Source organism: Quercus lobata, chromosome 2 (assembly GCF_001633185.2).
Source record: "Quercus lobata isolate SW786 chromosome 2, ValleyOak3.0 Primary Assembly, whole genome shotgun sequence".
Classification (NCBI taxonomy): Eukaryota; Viridiplantae; Streptophyta; class Magnoliopsida; order Fagales; family Fagaceae; genus Quercus; species Quercus lobata.
In genome coordinates this window covers 54,437,922-54,464,814 of record NC_044905.1, presented here as the reverse complement: position 1 = coordinate 54,464,814, position 26,893 = coordinate 54,437,922, and the positions used below count along the sequence as shown (strand labels likewise).

Sequence of the window (26,893 nt, the reverse complement as noted above, 5' to 3'; positions counted from 1 at the left end):
AAAAATTTTTGTAAAACTTAAGAGTTTGGTTAAGTGCTTTTCAGACCTCATAAGATTTATGAGTTTATGGTTCATGTCTTTATTTTTTGAAAAAAAAAAAAAAACATCATTTTTATAGAGCAATAATTATACCTTAATTTATGTCCTTAGAACACTAGTTAACAAAAACCTAAGCTAAAGATCTTATGAACTGCTTATAATAGAAAATTAATTACTCCTAGTTAAAATCCTTTGCAACCAAGCTTTAACAAGGAAAAATAAGAGTTTGCATTTATTTAGGATCTCTAGTCAAGATTTTGCTTTGCGTAGATTGTGAAAAAAATGACGAGGATGCATATAAATCCATGATATATATATATATATATATATATATATATATAAAATATGAATGAATAGAATTGGTTTGGATTCCCTAACAATCTTTTTTTTTCAATGGTGTGTGTGAGTTTTGGCCCCAGGCCTCCAAGGCAAGAATCTTTCTTATTGTTCATAAAAGTAGCAGTAATTAGCATGAACATGCAATTTACAGTCATTGACTCATGCAGCTCTAAGATCTTGCATAGTACATAGTTCATACATAAAATAATTTGTAAATTTACTTAGCAATTGCTAAATATAAAGCTTTTATTGGTTGTATATGCCTCAAAAAAAAATTGAGAGAGAGAGAAGCATGTATGTGCCTAAAAACAATACTCGGTAATTAAGTTAAGATGCAGTTCAAGCAGAAAGCAGGTATCAGAACGGCAAAGTATACACCAGAAATATGCAACAACTATGATGCCCTATATTGATATCAACCAGTACTTATTTCTATTTCTGACATTCTGGACATCTCAAACTCTACAAGCGTGATAACCATATTTTATCTATATTTATATTGAAAAAAAAAAGTTTATAAACAAATAAAGAATGCCATCTGATCTAATGAACATTATGAACCAATAGATATAACTCTCATTACCTCATACTTTTTCCTCCTCAGTAGCAACTCAAATTTCTATCAGCACTCTAACAATGGCCTTCAATCCTTTTTTTTTTTTTTGGCTTGAAGTCAGGAAGGATCTGCAATCCATATTATCTCTATAGTGTCATTACGCCGCTATCTGAGTGCTCCACCTGCTAAGAAGATTGCACAAATTCATCCTCTGCATGTGTCAAACCTCTCTAACGCGCTATGTTGCACAGAGGGCATTGAGCAACACATGAACTAACATGAGGTCTACAAAATACTGGTGCCCAATTTGCCCATCTCTCCACTTCATCTTTGCTGGAGCCCGGCCATAATGCACTCCATCATTGCATCGGTTATCAAAATGCCAAGGAAATGTCATATCAAAGTCATCAATCACGCCGGAAACTGCCCCAGCTTGCTTCAATTTCTCCACCAATACCCCATTAAACGCCTCCATCTTATTGGGGTTAAATGCAAGTGACCGTGCATATCCACCAGTTGCTATTGTGGTCCTGTAAAAAACCTTTGGCACTGCCAGCCCTCTCCGCTTCACTGACTCCAAAACTTCTGCCCAAAACGAAGCTGCATAATCTGCCCCAGCAGAGAAAGCCCTTATGTTTTTCCACTTAACACCATCATGTAATCCAGAGTTCATGATCATAGTGTCTGGAACAGTGTCTTCTGAGAAGTACTGTTTTAATAAATTCCTAAACCCTTCATCTTGCAACGAATTCAAACCTTCATAATTCTTTGTCTCATTCCAATGCCCGTTGAAAATGCTAGTAATTCTAACTGTCTGAGACGGGTCTTTTGGATTTGAGAAGTTCATATCAAACCGCCTAGGAACTGAGGGGATCTCAGGTAAATCTAGAACAAAATTGAGCATGTTTCGTATCGTGTCAACATGATTTGAGTCACCCCAGAAGAAAATCCAGCGATTCTTCAAGCAATTCCAAGCAGAATCAGCTACAAACAATCTAAAAGTACAGTGTGTCGAGTAGACCCAACCATTACTCTCTAACAATCCTAATGAACCACTACACCATGGACTCTGGCATGGAAAGTCAGGTTTTAGGCATCGGTACCGCCCATCATTACCAATTTCGCAATCATCATTCTTACCATGCCGAGTCCACCTCCCATACCAAATATCCCTGCTAAAATCAGATTCTTTACAAGTTTGTAGTTCAGGTAAATGACTTGAACCTTTGTAAAACCTGATTGGAATCCTACGAAGCTCACGGTCAACTGCAAACCGCCAAGGTGAAAACTTCAGACCCTCAAAGTGCCTATAAAGCAAGATCACAGTGAGATGGTAATCCCCAACAAAATCCGGATGAACCTGAAGTGAAACAGAATAAGACCCGTTGCCAAAATCTTTGACTAAAGGCCTAGATTTATAAGAATCCCCTGAAAGATCTGTCTCAAAGTAATCCCCACCTAAACACCTAGGATTTCCATACTCATCCAGTGCTTGAAAACCAAACTCATGGATTTCACCAGCTGACAAACTAATCAAGTTCCCACCTCTATTATCCAAACCAGGAATTGAAATATTCAGTGTCTTAGAATCCTTACAGGGTTCACCTCCTGGAGCTAACCACCTGGCCAGAAGATTGGAGGTCAAGTTGGGTTCCAATTCAGCTGAAACCCAACTCAAATTTGACAAAGCTATGTGGAGCATTTGATTCCTGGCTGGTTTTTTAGGAAGCCCAGTTGAATTCTTAACAATAAGTGGTTCAAGAATGTTGGAATTGAAGTGGGTCGGATTAGATACAATGTTGGATGCGTTAAGATGCAATTTTTGATGGGTTTGTGTGAGATTCACAGGACGAGTGCTGACCTTCATGGTTCTGTAATCTTGCCTGAGCCTCCAAGCTTCAAGAAAGCTCTTAATGGTGCACCCATCTACGCTCCAAACGACAACCATCCCAACAAAAACAAAAGCTGTCAGCAACCCAATGCGCCAGTGAAGCAAGGGACCTGACCTTGACATCCATGGATTCCAAGGTGGTGAACTCACTGCCTTCTCTGGCATCTCTAATCCACACCACCACCACTACCACAAAAGCACCAACCTAGAAAAAACACACCCAGAAAATGCAAAAAGAAAAAAAGAAAACCAGGTTAACAAGTTAATTTCTTTCTCAACAAAAACCAACAAACAATAATAAAAAATTTTAAAAAAAAAAAAAAAAAGACACTTATTTTCTCAAGAAAATTGAACACATGGCACATGCACATGCCCAGAAACAAAAACAAATAATAACAACAACAAAAAAATGGAATCTTTTTGTTTTTGTTGGATTAAAGCATAAGTTTTGATATTAAAAGAAAGATGAAAATAACAGAAAAGTAAAAACTTGACTTTAACTTACAGGTTATGTTACAAGGTAGGAATTTTTGTTTCTTTAAGCTTCTCTAACAGATAAAATCCCTCCGAGAAGGGAAGGCCCGAAAACGAAGCACAATGCAGCTCTCAAATATTGGACTTTTCTCTTTCTTTTCTGTTCCTATGGTCTCAACTTTCAACAGAAAGAAAGAGAGACTCAGAGAGACAGAGAGAGAGAGAGAAATGGTTCATTATTTTTTACTCTCTTTGCCTTTTATAATAATTACAAAAGTATTTTTGTTTTTTTTTTTAAACATGATAATTAGTTATAATTACAAAAGTTCGTTAGCAATAAATTGGCTTTCTCAAAAATAGTGTAGCCAAAGACAGAAATTGAAAATAAAAAAAGTGATGTTTGTATTTTTGGATATAAAAAAGATTAATTATTAGATGGTTATTAAAAATGGAGGGAGTGAGGTAAAGTAATTTTAAAAAAAATTATGTGTCCAATATTTTCATAACACTTTTATAATAAATCCAAGTAAAAGATTGTTATTAATTATTAAAATTTGTTGTAAAAGTGTTGTTAAAACGTTATGGACTAGCACTTGTCAATTTTTTTTATTTATAAAATAAAAAGAGAAATGTCATGTTCACAATATTTTTAAAATAAATTTTATATAACAGATTATTATTTGCTATCACTAGTGGGTAAGAAGGTGATTTTACTGCTGGATTCAAATAAAAATCCTATAACAATCTACCAACTAATATTTGTTGTGAAAATTTTATAGACTTAGTACTTCTCAAATAACAAAAAAAATATTTGCATTTTTAGACATAACGAAGATTAAATATTTTATTATAAAATATATTTGTATTTCATGATTATGAAAAATGGGGAGAGTGAGGTGAAGTATTTTATTTTATTAATAGAAAAACAAAAAAGAGATTTTTTGTATTTTTAGACATAGAAAAGATTAATTAATAGATGGTTACGGAAAATGGAGGGAATGAGGTGAAGTGTTTTATTTTATTTTTGGGGGGGTTAGGAAAGAAAGAATGAAAGAAAGAAAGAGACTTGCGTGAGAGGAAGACAATTTTTATAGTGTTTGGACCAAAATGCCCTTGATATGTTGAAATAATGGCAGGAATGTACGGATGAATAATGGAGGACAGAGAAAGATAAGCCGCGTTGTGACTTTGTGATAAGATTGGAAAGGCTCATTCGTCGGTGATTGCGGTGATGGCATTTATGTCTTTTTATGGGCACATTAAATTAATTGTTGGGGAATGTGCATGGTGGGTTTGGGCAAGTACCAAACGTAGCTCAGCTTTAAAAGCAAAAGGCATCTTTGTAATACGCAACCACGTGCACTGTTTTCATCATCTGTGCGGTGTCCATCACAAACAGTGCTTAAAAATTAGCTATTCCAATAGGTGGCCTTGCCATTGTGGGTCCAAACCAAAAAAAGAGACAAGAATCCAAAACTAAAAAATAAGATCTATAAAATTTTAATATATAAAAGACTAAAATATATTTTGGGTCTTAAAGGTTAAAAGTTAGAATTGTTTTTAGTCGGTTTGGGAATTTGTTTGTTTGTTTTTGTTTTTAAATCTTATTTGTTTAGTTTAGTATAATAGTATTTCATAACTTATTTACATAGTATTTATAATTTTTGATAGCTTAAGAGTAAGATATCATTTTTGGTAATTTTTAGGTTAAATGTGTTATGAAAAATTATGAATTGTTTTATTTCAAAGCAGCTAAAAGCTACTTTATTTGCAAGAAAGCCAAGACAAGAAGTAAAAAATGAAGCTTTTTTTTAACAATTCTCAAGCTCACACTTTATTTTGTCCCCTTATGCTTTAAAATTTTAATTTTAGTAGTTGATGTTTGATTTTGTTATTATATTGGTTTTTTACGTTTCAAAATTATCACTTTGTCTTCATGTCTGCAACCAGCTTCTAATCCAGGAGTTAATTATAGAACTTGATGCTAAAGCTGTTATTAGTCTTCTAACCTGCAATACAGAGTCCTTTGCTCAATATGCTCCTCTTATTGATGACTGCAGGAACATGCTACACCGGAAACCTTTGTGGAAAATCCAGCATTGCTATAGGGAATCTAATGCTTGCGCTAATGCTATGGCCAAAAAGGCAGTCTCTAGTCATCTAGATTTTTGTATATTAGACACTCCGCCTGTGGAGTTGTCCCAACTGCTGATGCAAGACCTTTCTGGTCTATTTTGTAATCGGATCTGTAACTACACAGCCCCTGTGGCTGCTGTTTAGTTTTTTCAATATATTCCAGGTTTACCAAAAAAAAAAAAAAAAAAAAAAAAGTTGGTGAAATGACATGACTTTCAAGCAGTTTGAGTGGCTCACAAATATCTAACTCTAATGAAAAGTGAGGCACCTGGTAAAATAAAGGTTAACTCTAAGCAGCTCGAAGTTATACTGGAAGCTCATAGTGGTGGTGCCACATCCAGGGTGTTCCCAGGAACACCTTGACTTAGAAAAAAAAATTATATATAATAATTAAAAAAAATTATTTGTTTACCCTTAAAAAAAATTAGGAACACCTTCAAATAAAAAATAAAAAAATTATTTGTTCTACTTTCAAGCAAAAAAAAGCCCAAAATTTATTTTTTGAACAAAAATCTAAAAAAAAAAAAATCGTAATAAAGCAAGCCCACCGGGGAAAAAACGCCCAACATCAATCTTAAACAACAGATGGTAAAGCAAACCCAATCTAAAAAAAAAAACAAAAACAAAAACAAAACCAAAACCCAATATATGCGTCCGCCAATTCATCAAGTAAAGCAAAAACTAAAATCACAGAAACCTAACATAAAGAAAAAAACCTCACCAGTTATCAACGACAACAACCAACAGACAGCGCCTCTGCCTCGAGCAACAGAGCACATCGGTCATCACATCGGGCCTCAAACTCGAGCTCCAGAAGACCAGACGTGTTGCTTGATGGCCCCCCTCAGCCTCGACGTGTTGCTCGACGGCGCCGCCCCTCAACCTCAGGCCTCCCTGCTCCCTCAACCTCAAGGTATTTCATCTTTACACTTAACTTCTCTCTCTTTTTCTCTATTACATATACGGGTTATTGGGTTAATGAGTTTCTCTCTGTCTCAATCTCTCTCTCTTTATCTGAAGAATGAAAGTGAAATGAAATGAGATTCTCTCTCCCTCTCTCTCTTTAAGACTTTATCTGATTCTCTTTGAACTATGATTGGCTGATTACTTAGCTTTACTTTATAACTTTATTAATATTTGCCCCTATTTTTGGCTTTATCTGTTAGTGTTGGTATTGGTGAGATACAATTAATTGTCTTTTAGTGTATTTGTGATTTGTGATTGTGAATTTATCTTATTGGCTCTTGTGATTGGGGGCCATGGGGCTTGTCTGTTGAGTGGGGGGTGGATGGGGGCATGGGGCCGGGGTGGGATATTTGAATTGGGGGAAGTAAATGCACATAGGGTGTGTACTAGTACAAATAATAAACAATAATTTAATTAACCAATAATTAATTAGGGGAAGCAACTAATAAACAATAATTAATAATTTAATTAACCAATACATTATAAAAGATAAACAAATTAAATTATGTTAAGCTAAACAATAATTAATAATTTTATAATTAATGAAATAACAATATAACAAATTATAGTTTATAAAAGACAAACAAATCAATGAAACAACTAAACAACATATATACTGGAGCCGCCATTGGGTAGTCTAGGAAAAATTCCTAGAGCCGCCACTAGAAGCTCAATTGAAATTCATTTGGGAATGCAGTTACAAAGTTGAGAAATCACATATAAGCATTTTAATCAGCTGCAATTTTCTTTTGATTGCAACACAAACTACTCGATTATGAAGTGTATATATCCAAGTAAGTCAATAAACAAACTGAAGCTACTCAAACTTCACACAAGATCAGCTTGGTATGGAGCAATTGAATCACTTATGAAATGAATTCTACCCTGAAGAGCCTAACTTAACTGAAATCCTAGAAAGGAAAGCTAGTCAAGCTCAAATAGGACCAGCTAAAGAAGGATATCACTCGCCAATACTCATGAGATGAATGAGTGAGCTGAGAGATAAATGAGTGAGCTTGAGCAGTATACCACTCAGCTCGTTTAGAGCCAAACACAGCAAGAAATTGTTTTACAATGAAATGCAAGCAATGGACTTCTTAGTAAATTACACTAATCCATCATACATAATACATTTCATAGACTATTCTGCAATACTTTTTGATAACTAAAGGGAAATTAAATAGACCATTCTGCAATATTTATAAATTTATAATTTATAAGGCAGAATCTCAGCCTTATCAACCTCCGCTTCAAATTGAAATGCATGAGATATTTTAAATTATTGTTTTTTTTTTTTAATAAGTAAGATATTGTAAATTATTGTTGAACAAACAAATAGGAAATAGTTTCCATTAGGAGTGGAGGTTTGGGTTACCAAGATGCAAAATTTATAATTGATTGACAGCAATTGAATCTGAGAAATGAGAAACACATTTTGTTTTTAATAGATGCAGCAAATTTTCCACCCTGATAATAATTACAAAAAAAATAAATAAATAAAATAAAATAAAATATTTGAAATGATTGTCCACCCAGATAAAAACAAAACAAAGAAGATTATGGAAGCAAAATGGACACTTGATTTATCAAAACTAATCAGAAAGTAAAACTTCATGTAAAGATTCTAAGTTAAATAACTAACATACTTTGCCCTGCATGGGACTCCCCACCAGGTGTGCATCCAAATCCACCATCCAAATTTTTGCAACTTACGATGTAGCTCACAGCCTTTTCCACATTGATTTTATTCAAGCAACGTAATATTGAGAGACAACATATAGCAATATAAGAGAACCTATAGAAAAAAGAATAGGTTTGGTAAAATATGTACTACTTGCAAAGATGCTAACCCCCAAAATCAAGAGATGTTAAATAACAAATCAGAAGGGGAAAGAATACCGTGTATTATCAACTTCACCCCACGTGTCCCCTGAAGAGGATCCATCTTCATTTTGCAGCCCAGCAACATTTGACTTATATATTAAGAGCCACAAGAATTGCTAGATATACGCTGCTTTATATTTGGTTTAAATATTAAAGTTTGTTGATGCCTAAATCTCCTGTAAAGAGCCATCTACGTCTCTGTACCAAACTGAGTAGTTTAAAAGTACTGATTCCAACCAATATGTAATATCAATATGATGCACAAGTTGAATCTACCAGTTAACTATCTATACAAAGAATTGCAATATTTCTAAAAATTATGGCTAGTGCAGTATTTCAAAAAACAAAGCATAGTATACAATACAATTTCAAAGTCCACCAATAAGTATGCCAAAGGATACAATTAGTCACCTTATCAATGTCAAGAACATTTAGCTTGTCAAAAAGGGCCAAAACCTGTACGGCGCTTAGAGTATACAGTATGTGAGGATCATGTCCAAAGTTACCGCCAAACACCTCTGCACAACTAATTAAATCATTATGTGTTCATTACTATAATCATCTACATTTTCCTCCCTCTCTCTCTCTCTCCAAATTTTAGAAAGCTTAAAATGTTAAACCATTAATTGATTGGACTTTTTGAATAGTTATAAGTATAACCATCTAAAAATTCAAATATTGGAAGATTCATAAGCAAATTACTATAATCATCTTCATTTTCTCCTTTATCTCTCTCTCTCTTATTTTCTTTTGACTTTAGAAAGCTGGTAATGTTAATCATTAATTTATTGGGCTTACTGAATAGTTACGAACATCTCAAAAATCATGTATAGGAAGAATCACAATCTTGGGGAGAACCATCAGACAACAAATTCTAACTCATTGATGTATTATATTTATAACAGAACGTAACTAGACAACGTAGTTGATTTAGGGTCTGTTTGTATTCGCGTTTGCTGCGCTGCGTTGCGTTTTCTACGTTTTCTCCTTTTTTTTTTTTTTTTTTTTTTTTTTTTTCTGTTCACGCATTTTCTTTCTCACAAGTGGTTACTGTTCATGTACTGTACATGAACAGTAGCCGCAACATTTGACCAATTTTAAGTGAACAGTGCATTCGTGCACTGTTCATGAACCCACAAATTTCATTTTTTATCAACTTTTTCATTAAAAATGGGTCCCACGGTACTATTCACACATTTAAAAATTATTTTGCTACAGTATTTTCAGTTTTCAGTTTTCAGTTTCAGCAAAATAAGTTCTATCCAAACACACACTTAATGAAGAAACTGAAGAATCTCTACAAACCTCATCCACATCTACAGTGTTGAGCTTTTCCAAAAGATCCAGAGTGGTCAATCCCCAGTATGCCCCACTCATTCACAAATGTTCCATCACAACAGATACAAAATCATCCTTCCTCTGGGTTGTTAAATTTTTTTTTAAAATGAAAATTTTAGACATAAATGACAAAAGAATCATTTCAACAACCCAAGATACACTTAGATCATGAGGAAAAAAAAAAGTATATTTATGAAACACACCTTTTCAACTGTTAAAATGTGTTAAATGTGTTTCTCAGCAGCAAGCTCCCCCATTTGGCAATTAAGCTCATCATCAATTCTAGGATTTTAAAACTTGATCCACTAACAATATAGAAGTAATTATATAGAAACTCAACATTTTTTAAAATTATATAGAGTTGAGTTCTGTTGAGGTTCAAAAAATCATAACACAAAGCCCAAAGAAATAGCACCTTGGGCCAACTCCATGGAAAGTAAAAAATTGAAAAAGGGTTGAGCTCACAAAAGCAAAGGATGGTGGGCCTAAAAGATTTGAAGCCCAAGATCCGTGAAGGGGCAGGTTTCAGAGCCCATGAAATAAAGGGAAGAAAGAAAAAAAGGCCCAGCCTGCCAAGATCAGAGGACTAAAAAGAGTCCAGTAGAAAGAACTGGGCCGAGATCCCAAAGACTACCAAGGGCCTGGGATCCCTGGGACACGCAACATAGCCAAAGTGCGATTGAGACAACTTGAAAAGGGAACCAAAAAGCACAAGAAACGAAAGACAGATATGTCCTTCTCAAACGCTCAACGATGCAGTAAAAAAACCAGAGAGCTTGGAAAGCAACAACTCGTAAACAAAAGGCTAGTACCTTAAGGAACCCAGAAAGATGAACCATAAGGGGAAGTAGCTGGGGAAAACCTTCGACTTGGCAGGGAAGGATTCGACTCACTTGGGAAAAATGACAAAAAGGAAGGGCAGCCAAAAGCTAGGTTTGAAAAGGTAAAGGCTTGGAAAAATTGAAGGAAGAGAGATGGAAGGTTCACTCTCCAAAGAGCACCCTGGAACGGAAAGTCAGCAAGTGGCTTTCAGGAAAACAAAACTAAAAGAAGAAAACTATAAGAAACGAAGAAAGAATCAGCTGTTAGAGTGACTGGCATAATAGGGGCTTTGGTACCCAGGGAGCCAAAAAGGGGAGATCAATGGTACCTTGAACCCTAAAATGACACTATAAAAAGGGGAAGGTAGCCAACATTAAAGCACAATTTTCGGCAAGAGTGAACCATAACAGAATCATTGAGAAAACTCTGTAAAAAGTTTAGAGAGAGTAATAAAAGAAAGAGAAATACTCCCCGATATCCCAATACAGCCACTATAGAGCATACTCGGATTCGAAGGGATTTAAACTTTGCAAGTCTTGGAGGCTTGAATAACCATCCAAGTCTATGATTTTTGAGTTCATTTGGACCTTATAGCATGTCTCAGTAAGTACATTGTAATCCATAATTAAGAAAATAATCAAATATTTCATATTGATTTAAGGATCCCTAACAGTTATTGCGTGATTTACCTTATTATATTGCTTTCCTTTTGCTGCGCTTCTTGCTGTTCAATATATATATATAATCTTGTTTGCTAGTGTATACGTGTTGTAGGATCTTTGCTCTATGCACCACTTAGTTCGTAAACAGCCCATTTAGCTACGATGAGTCAAGCCCAGTTCCTTCAAACTACAACAAGAGGGCCCAGGGTCCTTGCTTAAGTTTGGGCCTAGACACTGTCAAAAAGTGACCCTCACAAGTTCTTTATCTGATCTAATAGAAAATCATTGAATCAAGTTCTTCACTCATAGGTGGTTAATTAAATCAGTTTCACATCTCATTGTTACAGACAAGATTCTAAATTTTTCATTCAATAAAAAACAAAGATACCCATAACACTGTTTTTGTAGGATTTTTTTTTTCTAAATAACCAAATCCCTCAAAGAATTTCATTATTTAGCAAAGTTTTGAAACTATTTAGCAATCTAACAAATTGAGTCTTTTAGACTCGACTTTGATCTTTGAAATCGAGTGGGGAGGAGTTGAGTTTTAATGGAAATCAAGTGTTTCACACTCGAGTTTCATACTCGAGAGTGACACACTTGAGTTCCAGAGGCAGAAACCCAGATCCCACACATACCCAACTTTGAACCTAAATCTCACAAACCCAGCTCTGAACTCATATCTCCCCACAGTAGCAAACCCACGCCCTCTGATCTTCAGCAAAGACAACAAACCCAGGCGAATCCAAAGGGACACCGTTTGGTTCCAAGAATCGGCGGCAAGGTTCCTTCTTCCTCATGCGTTTGGTTTCCCCCATCTCTATGTTTTTCCTCTAATTCTTTGTTTTCTTGTCTAGGTTGGATTTGATGATGCTTCATTGGGTTGGATTCCTCATGTGTTTGGTTTCCTCCATCTCTATGTTTTTCTTGTCTAGGTCTCCATCTCAATGGATGTTTTTCTTGTCTAGGTCACCATCTCCATGGAACTTCATCTTTGGTTTGGTGAAGGTCGTAGCCTAACAAGGAAATCGAGTCGCGGAAACTTGAGTTCCATGGAACTCGACCTCTTCACACTTGATTTAGTACATCAAAATCAAGTTCTCTGCACCCAATTTGTTAGATTGTTAAATAGTTTCAAAACCTTACTAACTAATGGAATTGTTTGGGGGATTTGGTTATTTTGAAAAAAAAAACCCTGTTTTACATTAAACCATGGGCCAAATTGGCCATTTACCACTTTTTGCAGAAATTATTAGCAACATACCACTGTTTACAAAATAAGTAGCAATATAACACTTTTTTGAAACTCGAGTTTGTTGTGTAAATCAAGTTCTAAACACTCGAGTTTCATAAAAAAACCTTGTGCTAACATGGATTTTTTTATTTAAAAAATGTCCCATGGAACTCAAGCTTGGTAAACTCGAGTTCTATGCAACACAATACTCGAGCTTACCAAACTCGAGTTCTTTGTAAATACAAAACTTGAATGTAATTCTCTTTTTGTTTTCCTCTATAGTACCTGAGCTTACCAAGCTCAAGTTCCTTGTAATATGGAACTCGAGTTTGTTAAGCTCGAGTTCCTTATACTTTTTTTTTTCAATAATCAACAAATAAACATAAACATAAAAATAAGTAATTTTTTTCATTTGAATGCACAAACATATGTTTTTATTTATTTAAATAAAAGCATTGTAAAATATAGAAATTTTAATTACAAAATATTAATTTTTAGGCCACTTGTAAGGTTGAATTTTATCAACCATCTTGTTGGCTTTATTCCGTGCCAAATTTGCTTGTATTTTAGCAATTAGTAACCCTGTATTTAGATGAGAATCATGTAAGGGTAGTGTGTGAGAGAGTGTGAAGAAATGCTCAAGATTGTGCAAAGAAGCAGGGACTCGCGACTAGATCTCACAGGTAGCTCGTGGCTTGCAAGCCGCCAGAAGTTGCACACATGCCAAGCTTGCAGAGAAGCTAAACCGTCATGCCAGCTGTAGCACTACAGGACAAAAAGTCCAGTCTGGCCATTCAGTTACCTCGTGGCTGGAACTTGCGACTCAGTCAGGTCGCGAGGCCAAGCTGTCAGCCAGCTCTGTTTTGAAAAACTGACTCTTCGCATTCCACTCTCACCTTAGTATATATACTCCTTATACCCACGAAATGTAGAGAGCTTCTAGAGAGAATATTGAGAGAGAAACTCTAGAGAAAAACAAGATTGACTCATCCCCAATCTTCACATAGAGACTCTTCAAATTCCTCTACTTTCACCCTCTCTATTGTTACATCCTTGAAAGGTACATTACCAAAACCTTTTCTCACCATACCCACATCTATGAGAAGGCCATTTGGTATTTGGGAAGCAGTTAGGAAGGGATCAATTTCATATTGGTTGATGTTATGGTCAGTAGCGGAATCCAATTAGCTAAAGAAGAAATAGGTTCAGCACTATGAGGGTGCTTTTTTCTTAGCACACAGGCCCCTGTAGAAACAAGGATCTTGGGCCCTTTACTTGTTGTTTTGGTGGACTAGGCTTGGTTCACCACAGCTAAATGGGGTTGATTACAAACCAAGTTATGCGCAAGTCACATAAAGCTCCTCAAGACGAAAATGCGATTCTTCCTAAGTAATAAAAATATCATTATAAGTGTTTTAGTGTCATAAAATGACCCTTTACTCTTAAAAAATAAGTAAAATAAGTATTCATAATATTCACAATGAGAAAGAAATTGAAATAGAATATTTAAGGCTTATCTTTTATTATATAAACATTTAAAAGAGTTCCTTCACTTGGTACCCTGGGCGTACTATCGTGGGATCCGGAGCGTATTGTCATGAGATTCCGGGACGTACTAGGCCTGTAAGAACCTAGAATGCTGATTCTCTAAGCTGTATGATCTTTCCTCATGCTTATTATGTAATACAATTTTGTTCTTTCCCTTCACCTCTATAGGTCCTGCATAAAAAACACACTATACAATACACATATCTTCAAATAATTGTTAGTTTCTTAGATTAGGATATACATTTTAATATATATACATATATGTAAATGAATTTCATGAGAATGATTTAGCCACGAGGATCCTAGCCCTAATTCTCACAGACTTAGTGCCTTTGCACAAGACTTGTGGGATTTGGAACTCAAGTCCAAGTGTCTTTACTTAGGCATTGCCTACCAAGATAGTTAGGTGAGAAGGATTTTTGTGGGAGAGAGTGATAATTTGATATGTGCATGTTTTGGCATATGTTTCTTTGGAGGCTAAGTGTGTCCAAGGCCCAAGTTGAAGTGAGGACCTTGGTAAAAAGACTAAGCTTTTGGCTGAGTAAAAGGAAAAACTAACAAGTAAGAATATATGTATTGAGCAGCAAGAAACAGTAAAGGAAGACAATGTAATAAAGAAATACGCGAAATAATTGTTAGAGATCCTCAAATTAATATGAGATATTTCATTATTTTTCTTAATTGTAGATTACAATGTGCTCACTAAGACGTGTTACAAGGTCCAAATAAGTTCAAAAATTACAGACTTAGATGGCTATCTAAGCCTCTAAGATTTGCAAAGTTTGAATCCCTTTGAATCCAAGTATGTTCTATAATGATTGTTTTTGGGATACCGGGTGCTGTTTTCTACTTTCTTTGAGTTTTTGACAGAGTTTTCTCAACGATTCTTGTTCTGATTCCTTATTGCTGAATCCCCTTTCAATGTTGGCTACCTTCCCCTTTTATAGTGTCATTTTAGGGTTTGGATACCACTGATTCTCCCCCCTTGGCTCCCTAGGTACCAAAGCCACTGTTATGTCAGCCACTTTAATGGTTGGTTCTTTCCCTGTTTTTGATAGTTTTCATATTTTAGTGCTGTTTCTCTAAAAGTCATTTGCTGACTTTCTATTCCGGGGCATCCTTGGGCAACTAACTTTCAATCTCTCTTCTTTCAAGGCTTCTTACTTTTTAGACTCAACTTTTGGTTGTCTTTCCTTGCTATCATTTTTCCTAGGTGAGCGGAATCCATTTTTGATGGGTTGAAGGTTTTCTCAGCCACTTCCTCTTATAGTTCTTCATTTTGGGTTCTCTGAGGTACCAGCCTTTTGTTCATGAATTGTCACTCTCCAACCTCTCTGGTTCTTTGTTGCACCACTGGGTGCTTGAGAAAGACATATATGTTCTTCGTTTCTTGTATTTCATGGTACCCCTCTTGAGCTGTCTCAATCCCAGTTTAGCTATGCTGCACGTCTCGAGGATCTCGAGCCTCTGGCAGCCTCTGGGTATCCTAGCTTAGTTCTTTCACTGTATTTTTCTGGATTTTTAATGGCCTTTTTGCTAGAAATCTGAACATACATAGGGCCTTGATGTTGATTCTTCTTACTATATGTCCTCTACTCTTACCCGAGATCCTTGCTGCATGTCCTCTGACCGAGATCCTTTTCTTTTTTCTTTATTATTTCTTTCTTTTTCCTTCTTTTTGGGACTTTGGGCCTTCATGATCCTTCTTAACTTCATGAATTGGGCCTTCTTTTGTTAAGGCCCATGGTCTTTCCTTACTTTTCATGGAATGGGCTTTCTTGTGAAATTTTGGCCCTCAACAAGCATAACCTCATTGGAGTAGGAGCTTAGAAGACTTAGGTACACTGGGCAGATTAGACTTGGAGGGTCTTCTGCTGTTCATGTATCCCAACTACATTCTTTAGTGGATTATTCACCGCTTGGAGGGCGACCGAGAGGTTTTACACCGAGGGCTTCGGTTTCTTCTTCGATAACACATCGTGTGTTGTCCTTGTGTTTGCATCTCTCTTCCCTTAATCTTTATCATTTAATTTCTGCTGTGAATGTGATTTTATTTGGTCTAATATTGTTTATCAATTCTGTTATATATTATGTTCATATTTGGTACATTAATTGTTTGATATTAAACTTGAATTGGTATTTTGTTTATTGAGGGTCTAAACGTTCATAGTGCTTTATACGCTATTTGAACATTCAATTGGTATCAAAGCGGGTTCACTTATATTGGTTTCATTACCTTAGTGTGATCCTTGACCCCATATTAAGATGGACTAGTCTCAATCCCTTAATGCTCCACCATATTTTGATGGTAGCAATTATGCCTTTAGGGAGGTACGGATGAGAGCATTTTTGTGTTCTATAGATGAATCTCTTTGGGATGCTGTTGATATTGGATGGACTAGGGCGGAGGCAGCCAAATCCACGTGGGATAAGGCAGCCCTTGCGGCGTCAAATGCTAATAGTAAAGCACTTAATGCTATCTTTTGTGGTGTATCTCCAGATGAGTTCCACAGGATATCTCACATTACCATTGCCAAGGAGGCGTGGTAGATATTGGAGACCACGTATGAGGGAACAAAGAAAGTGAAGGATACCAAGTTGCAAATGATGACCACTCGGTTCGAGGAGCTGAAAATGAGTGAGGATGAGTATTTTGACTCTTTCTATAGCAAGTTGAATGAAGTGGTCATCGGCAAGTTCAACTTGGGAGAGAAAACGGAAGACTCAAAAGTTGTATGAAAAATTCTTCATTCATTGCCGGAGAGCTTCTATGCAAAAATGACTGCAATTGAGAAGAGTAAGGACCTTGATGAAATCAAAGTCCAAGAGCTGATTGGTTCTCTCCAAACGTATAAGCTTTCATTACTGTTGTGCAGATAACACCCCAGGACTCAAATCAATAACAGTAAATAAGCAGAAATTAAATAACAAGCACACACAAAGAATACAAGAATTCACTTGGTTCGGCAAACTGCCTACCTCTACGGAGACGACGGAGAAATTTCACTATAAAAATTAGGGAGATACAATAGTGCACTAGAACACTCTCAAGAAACCCAAATCCTAATACACCCTAACTCTCTCACACCCATAAGACAAGAAAACACTATTCTTCTTCTTATGCGGCTGCTGCTAGGGTTTTTGGAATTACTCCAATTCTCTCTATTTTTCTCAATCAACTTTGCTGCACCTAATCACATATATATAGATACATATGTTAAGTCGGCTAATGAGATTCCTATTACAATTGGGATTCTATCAACTTATGTTGACTTGGGCTTGGCAATTCAAGCCATACGGCCCACATCAACAAATCTCCACTTTGACTTGAATTGATTAAGCTACACGAGCAAACTCCTCCATCACCTCCACCTTAGCCCTTAAGGGCTTACAAGCTACAAACATTAACCAAGTCCAAGTAACTCTTGAACTTATCTGTTGGAACTGACTTTGTCAACATACTAAAGGATTCCCAAGTCTTATTCTTTTGTAGTGACCCATCTCTTCTACATCCCTGTAAGACAATGAATCTCCATTGCTAGTTATGAGAGCAAAGCTAACCATGTCTTCAAAGCCGTATCTTTGTGGTGCTTTCTGAACTCGCTTCTCTCAACCTTTAGCAATTGAAAAAGACTCTTCTTGTTGCTGCTGTGGATCAATCTCAACATCACGCTTATCACTAGGTGAACTATTCTCATCAAACTCCACCTCAACAGTTAATTTCTCCTGTGGACTATCATCACATGTCTCTGCTTCATTTTGTTTCAACATAAAGACTTCATCAAATATGACATCTCTGCTAGTCACCGTTTTCTTTGAGATTGGATCCCAAAGCCTGTAGCCTTTAACACCTTTTTCAAAACCAAGAAATATGCATTTTCTTGACTTCAAATCCAATTTAAAACGCTCTCCACTCTGCACATGCACATAAGCTGGACAACCAAAGATTTTTAGACTCGAATAATCAACTGGTCTACCTGACCAAATCTCTTCTGGAATCTTGAAATCAATGGCTGATGATGGAAATCTATTAATAATGAAGCTTGCTGTGTTAACTATCTCTGCCCAAAACACCTTAGGCAACCCTGCATTCAATCTCATGCATCTGGCCCTTTCTGCTAAGGTTCTGTTCATTCTCTCTGCAACCCCATTCTACTGTGGAGTTCCTTTAACTGTGAAGTGACAAGTAATGCCTTCCAATTCACAAAATATTATGAATTCTTTATCTCTATACTCTAGTCCATTATCTGTTCTAAGGTATTTTATTTTCCTGCCAGTCTGATTCTCAACCTATGCTTTCCACTTTTTAAATATGCCAAACACATCAGACTTATACTTCATAAAATAAATCCATACCTTTCTAGAGTAGTCATCAATGAAACTGACGAAGTACTAAGCACCGCTATGAAAAGAAACTGATACTGGACCCCAAACATCTGAATGAATGTAGTCAAGAACACCCTTACTTGTATGAGAGCCTGTCTTGAAACTGACTCTATGCTGCTTCCCATACACACAATACTTGCAAAAGTCGAGCTTGCATGTCTTCACCCCTTTCAATAAATTTCTCTTGTGCAACTCTAACATACCACGTTCACCAATATGGCCAAGTCGCATATGCCATAATTTTGTGTCGTCAGTGTTGGACTCCACTGGAGTGGTGACTGCAACTCTTCCTACAATTGTGTTCCCAATCAATCTGTAAAGCGTACTTACTTTCTATCCCTTCATCACCATCAAAGCACCTTTGGTAATCTTCATGATTCCACCCTTTGATGAGTGTGAATAGCCCAAATCATCCAATACTCCTAAAGAAATTAAATTCTTTCTAAGATCTGGAACATGTCTAACATTACTAAAAACTCTCACAACTCCATCAAACATCTTGATCTTCACGGTACCAATTCCAATAACCGGGCATGTAGCATCATTACCCATTTGGACCATACCACCGTTGTAAGGCTTATACGTGTCAAACCAATCTTTCTTTGGAGTCATATGATATAAGCATGCTGAGTCTAAAACCCAAGATTCCAATAGAACATTGTTACTTGATGAAACTGAAAGTAAATCTGCACCAACTTCAATGTCATCTGATATTTCTTCAGCAACACTAGCTAATTCTAGGAGCTTCTTTCCATTCTTCTTCTCCTCTAAATGCTCTTTCAACTCTTTACATTGATTCTTATATTGCCCTTTCTTATGACAATAAAAGCACTCTACGTCTTTCTTTGCACATGATTTAGATTATGATCTATTCCTGTTGGAGTTTCGTCCTTTTGACTTGCTTCTACCCCTATTGCTTGAATCAGACTTTACAATAAGTCCATCAGCCTGAGAACCATCGCAATCTTGCTTCATTTTTATATGTGACAAGAGAGCACTAGTCACCTCCTCGAGTACTATAGTCTTTTTCTCGTACATCAACGTAGTCACTAGATGATCAAAAGAAGTAGGAAGCGACGCTAATAAGAGTAACGCTTTATCTTCGTCCTCATAATTCACCCCAAAACTCGACAGTTGGGTGTTCAACATATTAAATGTGTTGAGATACTCCAACAGATCTAAACCCTACTTCATATGCAAACTATACAGTTGCTTCTTCACGTACAACTTGTTCGTCAGATTTTTTCTCATATAGAGACCTTCTAGTTTTTCTTAAACCTCTTTTGCGGTCTTTGCTTCTAGGATATTGTGAATGACCTCATCACCTAGGTTGAGATGAATAGCGTTAGCTGCTTTCTCATCCATCTCTACCCATTCTACATCCTTCATTGTTTCCGGTTTTTTCTCCTTCCCAAGCAAGGCCTTGTGAACTCCTTGTTGAATTAGGAGATCCTTCATCTGCCTTTGCCAAAGAGAAAAATTTCCCGTACCACAAACTTCTCTACATCATATTTTGTGCTTGACATCTTTACTGTATTCAAATGATTGAATCCTAACTTGGCTCTGATACCACTTGTTGTGCGGATAGCACCCCAGGACTCAAATCAATAACAATAAATAAGCAGAAATTAAATAACAAGCACACACAAAAAACACAAGAATTTACGTGGTTCAGCAAACTGCCTACCTCTACGGAGACAACGGAGAAATTTCACTACAAAAATTAAGGAGATACAATAGTGCACTAGAACACTCTCAAGAAACCCAAATCCCAATACACCCTAACTCTCTCTAACCCACAAGACAAGAAAACACTATTCTTCTTCTTATGCGGCTTCTGCTATGGTTTTTGGAATTACTCTAAGGCTGTGTTTGGTTCATGTAAAATATTTTCCGGAAAATAAATATTTTCCGGAAATGCTATTTTCGAGAAAGGAAAATGTATTTAGGCTATTTGGCTGCCTCAGAATTCCTTTTAGGTAAAATCAATTCCGGTGTTTGGTTCGTTCAAACATTTTACGGAAAATGCTTTCCGTTTTACAGAAAATCAATTCCCATGTTTGGTTCAGTCAAACATTTTACGAAAAATGGAATTCATTTTTTACGGAAAATCAATTCCCATGTTTGGTTTGTGGATCATTTTACGGAAAATATGAAATGCCTTACAAATTCAAGCACCTGCATTACCTAGACGTATCTGTAACAGTACAAAAATAAGCATTCACTTCAACATCAAAAATAATCATTTGAATATACCCATAATATTTATATAAAAATAGCCACATCAATCGTTCACCATTGGCATTACACCTCCATGGTGTACAAAAATGATACCTACTCATGGTATCTAAACAGTACAAATACATAATTTGGGCAATTGTATTGTCCTAATAATACAAAAGACTACATATATAATACAATGGTAGATCAATACTAGTACTACAACAAAAGTTAATTCCTAAAGCTACCATCACAGTCAACATGAAACAGACAAGTCAAAGTTATGAGAACAAAAAACCATCCAACCACAGCTTTCTCAACCTAGCATTCTTGGCTAGAAATTCCCGTGTTATCTTCTCATTTTCACAAAGATGGTCAAACGCAGTTGCGAGCATGTCTTCGCTATACCCATCCGCCATCATAACCATGACCTCATTGTAAAGAGCTGTGTAATCCACCGGTCCCCGGTTGATTTCTTTCAAAGCCACAGCTATTTCCTTCAGCTGATTAGACAAATCAGTCAGCATACTATCATCAGCATTAGAAGGTGCACGCCCTCTTTTGCGGGACTTGGAAATTCCCGACCCAGTGGTGGATGACTCGACTACATTCTTCCCTTTCTTGACCACACCTTCCTCCATATTGTCTGCAACAAACTCAGCACTATCCCCATTGTCTGTCTCATTCTCAATATCCACATAGGACTTAGAAAAGCCACCCATGACTGTGTCCTTCCCCACAACAATAGCTAATTCATCATACATCTCAATTTTTTTGTTTAGATACTCCGCATGCTTTTGATGCATTTGTAAGGGAGAAAGGAACATATAATAACAATGCAATAATCACTTCACTCATAAATTCAATATTCAATTCAATATAGATGCCATTTAGGTCAATGATAAACAAAAAAATCTGTTAGAGAACAGGAGACATAACCCATGATTTTGAAGATAAGTACAATAGAAAATACAATATACAAATGCTAAGACCAGATTTTACAATAGATCCGCATATGAAAGTTATATTTGAAAAACCTTATAAAAGTAATGGAATCCTGAAAAGGATGACACTATAAATTTCATATAAAAAGGGTACTTGAGCAGCCTTATCTTGTTCTCAATTCATAGATTATAAAAGGCAAAAACATATTTTATCATTTATATTAAGAAAATATAGTTGGAAGCCATACCATGACTTCTTCTTGGTATGTCTTCGCGTCGCATGTTATCATTTTTAGGTTATCATCCCAGCCAAAGCCACTCTTCTTTCTAATAGTCTGAATAATGGACCACATGGTCCTTAGAGTCCGCATCCGATTTTCAACCTAAGAGGGGTGGCACTCAACCCTAAATTGGGCAGTTATCTCCTTCACTATAAGTGCAAAGGAGCCTGCCCTGAAAGTGCTAGAGGGCTTGTTGCCCTTTGCAGCCTCCTACGCAAGTATCCTAAGCATCGTTGAGTGCATGGGTGGTAGCCACCTGAACTGCTTGCTGCTGCTCACCTTCTCTTTGCCCTTTGACATTACTACATATGAAAATTGTATAGTGAGAGTAGCATTTAAAAATGAGAGTAGCATTTAGTAATTACGCTCAGAATATGAACAACAAATCAAACACACATACAACCACGCTTATAGATGTGCACAACAGAATGAAACATGCTAACACTGGAAATAACAATGTAATACCATCAAATAACAATGTAATACTGAAAATACTTTTTCATTACACCACCAGAAGTCTATGGTAAATACATTGTCTTTACAAAAAAAAAAAAAAAAAAAAAAAAACATATATTATAATCATAGAAATCTAAATAAAGTACTACTCTCCATTCCTGGTATAATCAAATCACATAGCTTAGCATATCTCATTTCTCTTGGCATTCCACAGTCCACTGTCTTCAATGGACTCCTGACGTGATTGTGTTTCTTGTTGGGGGTCACTAGACTTTACTTGGTTCATTACATCTTCCATAATATGGTCATTTGGTTCAACCCCCATAATGTGATTATGAACCACACAACATGCTAACACTACTTTCACTTGGGTTTCAAAAGACCAAAATGGTTTTGCATCCAACACTTGAAAATGTTTCTTCAACACTCCAAACCCTCGCCCAATGGCAATTCTCAATGAAAAGTGTCGGAGGTTAAACAATTCTTGCTCATTCTCAGGAGGACGATCACTAAACTCTTTCAAGTGATATTGCACACTCCGATAAGGTGACAATATTCCATTTTTATTACCATACCCAGCATCACCAAGATAATATTTACCTACATATATTAAAAAATAAAATCAAATCACTACTATGCTTAGGAAAATGCACAATATTTATTAAACTAATAAACCTAAAAGGTGAAGTAATCGTATAATACTTTTGGGAATTGAAAATCCCCCTGGCCTAGCAAATGCATCATTTAACACACGTAAATCATGTGCACTGTCTTCCCATCTAGCCAATACATAAGTGAACTTTAAGTCAAAACTAATGGCAGCTAACACATTTTGTGTGGTTCCATCTTTGCAACCACGAAATCTTCCTTGTATTTTAGGTGGCACAGATGCACGAACATGTGTACCATCTATTGCTCCAACACAATCCTAATTTTTGACAGAAATAATGGTTTAAAATTGCACAAATCTTCACAATTTACAAAAATACACAAGTCGCAATATTTACCTTAAAATATGGGTAGAACCTTCTGCTATTCCTTATCTCTGGGGGTGTATCTTCGCTACGCAGTCTTATTAGAGCTCTATATAATTTCAGGACCCCTCTAAGGACGACCTTGAAGTATCTATGAACAGTCTCAGTTGATCTATAGATCTGACTACCCATTACACGAAACCTCATATTATGACCAATAATGTGTAAGAAAATGAGCACTTGCTCCGTAACAGACATGTGAATAGTCGGGCATACGTGCTCCCCCTCAGTGAGGATGTAACATAAGTGGTGGAAAGCTATAGGCTTCATCCTAATTTGATTCACACAATGTCTCTCACTTCTATGCAGAATACTATTTATGTATTCCTCTCTCTCGGCTGCATGATTAACATAAGGCGCCCTAGGCAGTCGTCTACATCTACGCCGCAATTTCCTTAACAATGCAACCCCCACAAGGAGGATAGATGCAACTGAGGCAAGAATTGCGGCTTTGGCTTTTTTCATCATCTAAAAAATCACAAACACTATGGTCTAAAAGATATGTAAACAAGCATGCTATTGATTACACAGTAAATAAAAACAGCCACAAACAAAAAACATCTAAACCACATTGATAACGAGTACCAAAATTTTTATGCACATATATTTCTGTATAATTGTAACATTAACAACGTACACAATATAATACCATCACAATCAATATTTACACCAACAAATCACATTGCATTCTATTTCTGTATAATTGTAACACCAACAAAAGTTACAACATAATACCATCACAATCAATATCTACACCAACAAATCTCATTGCATTCTATTTCTGTATAATTGTAACACCAACAAAATTAAATTCTTAAATCAATATTTAAATAAAAAATGGATAATTAAAAAAATGGATAATTTATTTGTTTATTTCTTAAATAAAAAATGGATAATTAAAAAAAGTAAACAAATAAATAAATAATTATATAAATAGATAAATAATTATATAAATAAATAAATAATTATATGAAGTAAATAATTATATAAATAAATAAATAAACAAATAAATATATGAGTATAAAACAAATCTGATATATTGCAGCATTTGTATGCATGCATTTCTGAAATTAGTTCAAATATAGTTCCAAACCTTTTAGTTTGTTGAAAACCCACTTTGCCTTTTCTTCAACTGTGTTTGAGAAAGTCTGCAATGAAAAGAAACCATTTAGTAAAAAGGGAAAACAATAGCTTCAAAACTAAGCACAAATACTTCCAAAGTAGCACGGATTCTACATCATCAAACAGATGTGCCAAAACTCTTAGTATTATGGTTAGCTATAATAAATGTGATAATATTAAAATGGCTATAAATGGTCATGTCCTCTATTAATCCCCAAATCAGCTGCCATTATAAGTCAAGAGGTTTACACTAGAAATGCAAAATCTACAAATATGATTTCACCAATCACTTCTTAATAAACAATCTAGGTTATATAATCTGAAGAGACAATGCTCTAGTTGGCAGGATTTTCAGATGAAAAAAAGGTTCTTTGTAAGACTAAAAGTTCTTTTCTGTCATCACCACAAAAACAACATAAATTATTTTTAGCAATATTTAACATGCTAATCATTGTTACAGAGTAGAAATCATACAAAGAAATTTCAAATCCATTTTGAACATATCAAGATACACTCTAAATCCAAACAATATTACCCTTATTTGGTGTGACCAAAGTCTCACCCAGTTAAAAGCTATATCAAAACAAGCTGCAGCAAGTTCAAATTTCACTAACATTTCACACAGGAGTTAGTTAATTACCAAATCACCATCATAGCACAAAAATCCCTTCAAACATACAATTGAAGCACATCATCCGGAGTAACAAATCCCTTTCAACCATTTTCTTTCACATTAGAAAAATCCACCTCCCAACCAACGGATCTCTCAACCTACTGCTAGCTTCTAACAATTAAACTACGATAAACAGAAAATCAACAACTGGGTACAGCTGAATCAAGCCACATTACACACATAATGACCAAAATATAACACTACAACCAGATATAACACAAGGAAAATGTCACAGTAATAACAAATTATAGGTAAAGACTTTGCACAAGACTGACAAAAAGGAAAACACAACACACAAAGATGGGGCAATAGCAACACACACCACACTCAAAATGATGTCTTTACTTATGTTACAGAGCTTCCTCCTCCTTAGCTTTCTTTGTAATCCATTATCTCCGAACCTTTTGACAGCGCTCTCTCTCTCTCTCTCTCTCTCCAACTAATGCACTAGCTCCAATCCTCCAAACATTTTCTTTCCCATTAGAAAAAACCCTTCTTTCAATTCATTATCTTTTCCTTAAAAAAACCAATAGATCTCTAATCCTACTGCTAATTTCTGACAACCAACTCATGTATAGCAGAAAATCAACAAGTGGGTACAGTAGAATCAGGCCACATTACAAACATGATGACCAAAATTGAGGGTGGGTCGGCTTTTTCATTCTCTATATTTTTGGTGTGTGGATCGGAGTTGTGTGGATCGGACTGAGAAATGAACTGAGAGAGTGGATCGGACTGAGAAATGAAGTGATGAGAGGGTGGATCGGACTGAGAAATGAGGGTGGATCGAACTGAGAAATTTTGGGGATCGGACTGAGAAATGAGCTATGTGGATCAGACTGAGAAATGGAAAAGGGAAACTCACCGTGCGTGGAGAGGATTGGCTGCGTGAGGGAGAGGATCTTGAGCGTTTGGCGTGAGGGAGATGGTGGAGCTCGGTGTGTGGATTGGAGCTTGGAGCTTGGAGCTCGGTGTGTGGATCGGAGCAAAGAGCTTGGAGCTCGGTGTGTGGATCAGAGCTTGGAGCTTGGAGCTTGGTGTATGGATTAGAGCTTGGAGCTTAGTGTGTGGATCGGAGCTTGGAGAGCACTTGCTGCTTCGAGTGCGTGTGAGAGAGCTCAGACGGAAATTGTTTGAAGTGAAAGTGAGAACTAAAATGGCTTTCCACCTTGGGTCACTTATTTTACGATCAACACTGAAAATATTTTCAGTTTGACCCAATTTTTCGGACCAACCAAACAACCTATTTTATGGAAAAGCATTTCTGAAATTAGTTTGAAGTCAAAACAAACACAGCCTAATTCCCCCTATTTTTCTCAATCAACTTTGCCGCACCTAATCACATATGTATAAATACATATGTTAAGTTGGCTAATGAGATTCCTATTACAATTGGGATTCTATCAACTTACGTTGACTTGGGCTTGGCAATTCAAGCCACACAGCCCACATCAACAATTACCAAATCAAAGAAAGAGTAAATCACTTGCTCCTAAGACGATAAATGAAAGGGTAGAAGTTGACGGTTCATTGGATAAGGATGTAGTCGAAAAGGATGTTGCCTACCTTGCAAAGAATTTCCGCAAATTTCTAAATTTCAAGAACAGTGAGAAATTTGGTGATAAAGGGAAAGTCATGAGTTCTGGAAAGGAAAAGAAGTACTTTAAAAGGAGAGAAGGAAAGGAGTCCCAATCTACTCAATGAGTCACTTGTTTTGAGTGTAATGGACATGGCCATTTCAAAAAGGAATGTCCTAATTACTTGAGATCGAAGGGCAAGGCGTATGCCACCACTTTCAGTGACTCAGATTCCTCCACCTCTAATTTGGAGGATAGCTGTGATGAAGAAGGAAATTTCTCAACGTTCATGACTGTGGCTCATGTTGAGT

The 26,893-nt window shown here is 36.1% G+C and overlaps 2 protein-coding genes and 1 pseudogene across 4 annotated transcripts; all 3 read right to left on the bottom strand.

Moving 5' to 3' along the window:
* Window positions 1-764: 764 nt before the first annotated feature.
* LOC115975875 lies at window positions 765-3,522 on the bottom strand. Its single transcript, XM_031096916.1, has 2 exons — window positions 3,331-3,522; window positions 765-3,030 (listed from the first exon to the last, which is right to left on the bottom strand). Exon 2 carries the CDS (start codon window positions 2,988-2,990, stop codon window positions 1,173-1,175), a length of 1,818 nt encoding a protein of 605 aa, XP_030952776.1. The 5' UTR covers window positions 2,991-3,030; window positions 3,331-3,522; the 3' UTR covers window positions 765-1,172.
* Window positions 3,523-6,367: 2,845 nt separating this feature from the next.
* Window positions 6,368-9,880, bottom strand: LOC115975878 (annotated as a pseudogene).
* A 10,664-nt stretch (window positions 9,881-20,544) lies between these two features.
* Window positions 20,545-26,167, bottom strand: LOC115978165. 3 transcript variants are annotated; one of them, XM_031100186.1, is made up of 4 exons: window positions 25,328-26,167; window positions 24,304-24,358; window positions 21,688-22,022; window positions 20,545-21,301 (listed from the first exon to the last, which is right to left on the bottom strand). In XM_031100186.1, exons 3-4 carry the CDS (start codon window positions 21,808-21,810, stop codon window positions 20,777-20,779), a joined length of 648 nt encoding a protein of 215 aa, XP_030956046.1. In that variant the 5' UTR covers window positions 21,811-22,022; window positions 24,304-24,358; window positions 25,328-26,167; the 3' UTR covers window positions 20,545-20,776. The 3 variants fall into 3 exon arrangements, with proteins under 3 accessions (XP_030956046.1, XP_030956048.1, XP_030956047.1); XM_031100188.1 differs by having other exon boundaries at window positions 25,351-26,167; XM_031100187.1 differs by having other exon boundaries at window positions 25,871-26,167.
* Between the last annotated feature and the right edge of the window lie 726 nt (window positions 26,168-26,893).

Coding starts and splice junctions, on each gene's coding strand:
- LOC115978165 (XM_031100186.1), bottom strand. CDS start 21,810: ATGCGGACTCTAAGGACCATGTGGTCCATTATTCAGACTATTAGAAAG. Junction 21,302..21,687: donor CATACCAAGAAGAAGTCATG/GTATGGCTTCCA, acceptor TCTCCCTTACAA/ATGCATCAAAAGCATGCGGA.
- LOC115975875 (XM_031096916.1), bottom strand. CDS start 2,990: ATGCCAGAGAAGGCAGTGAGTTCACCACCTTGGAATCCATGGATGTCA.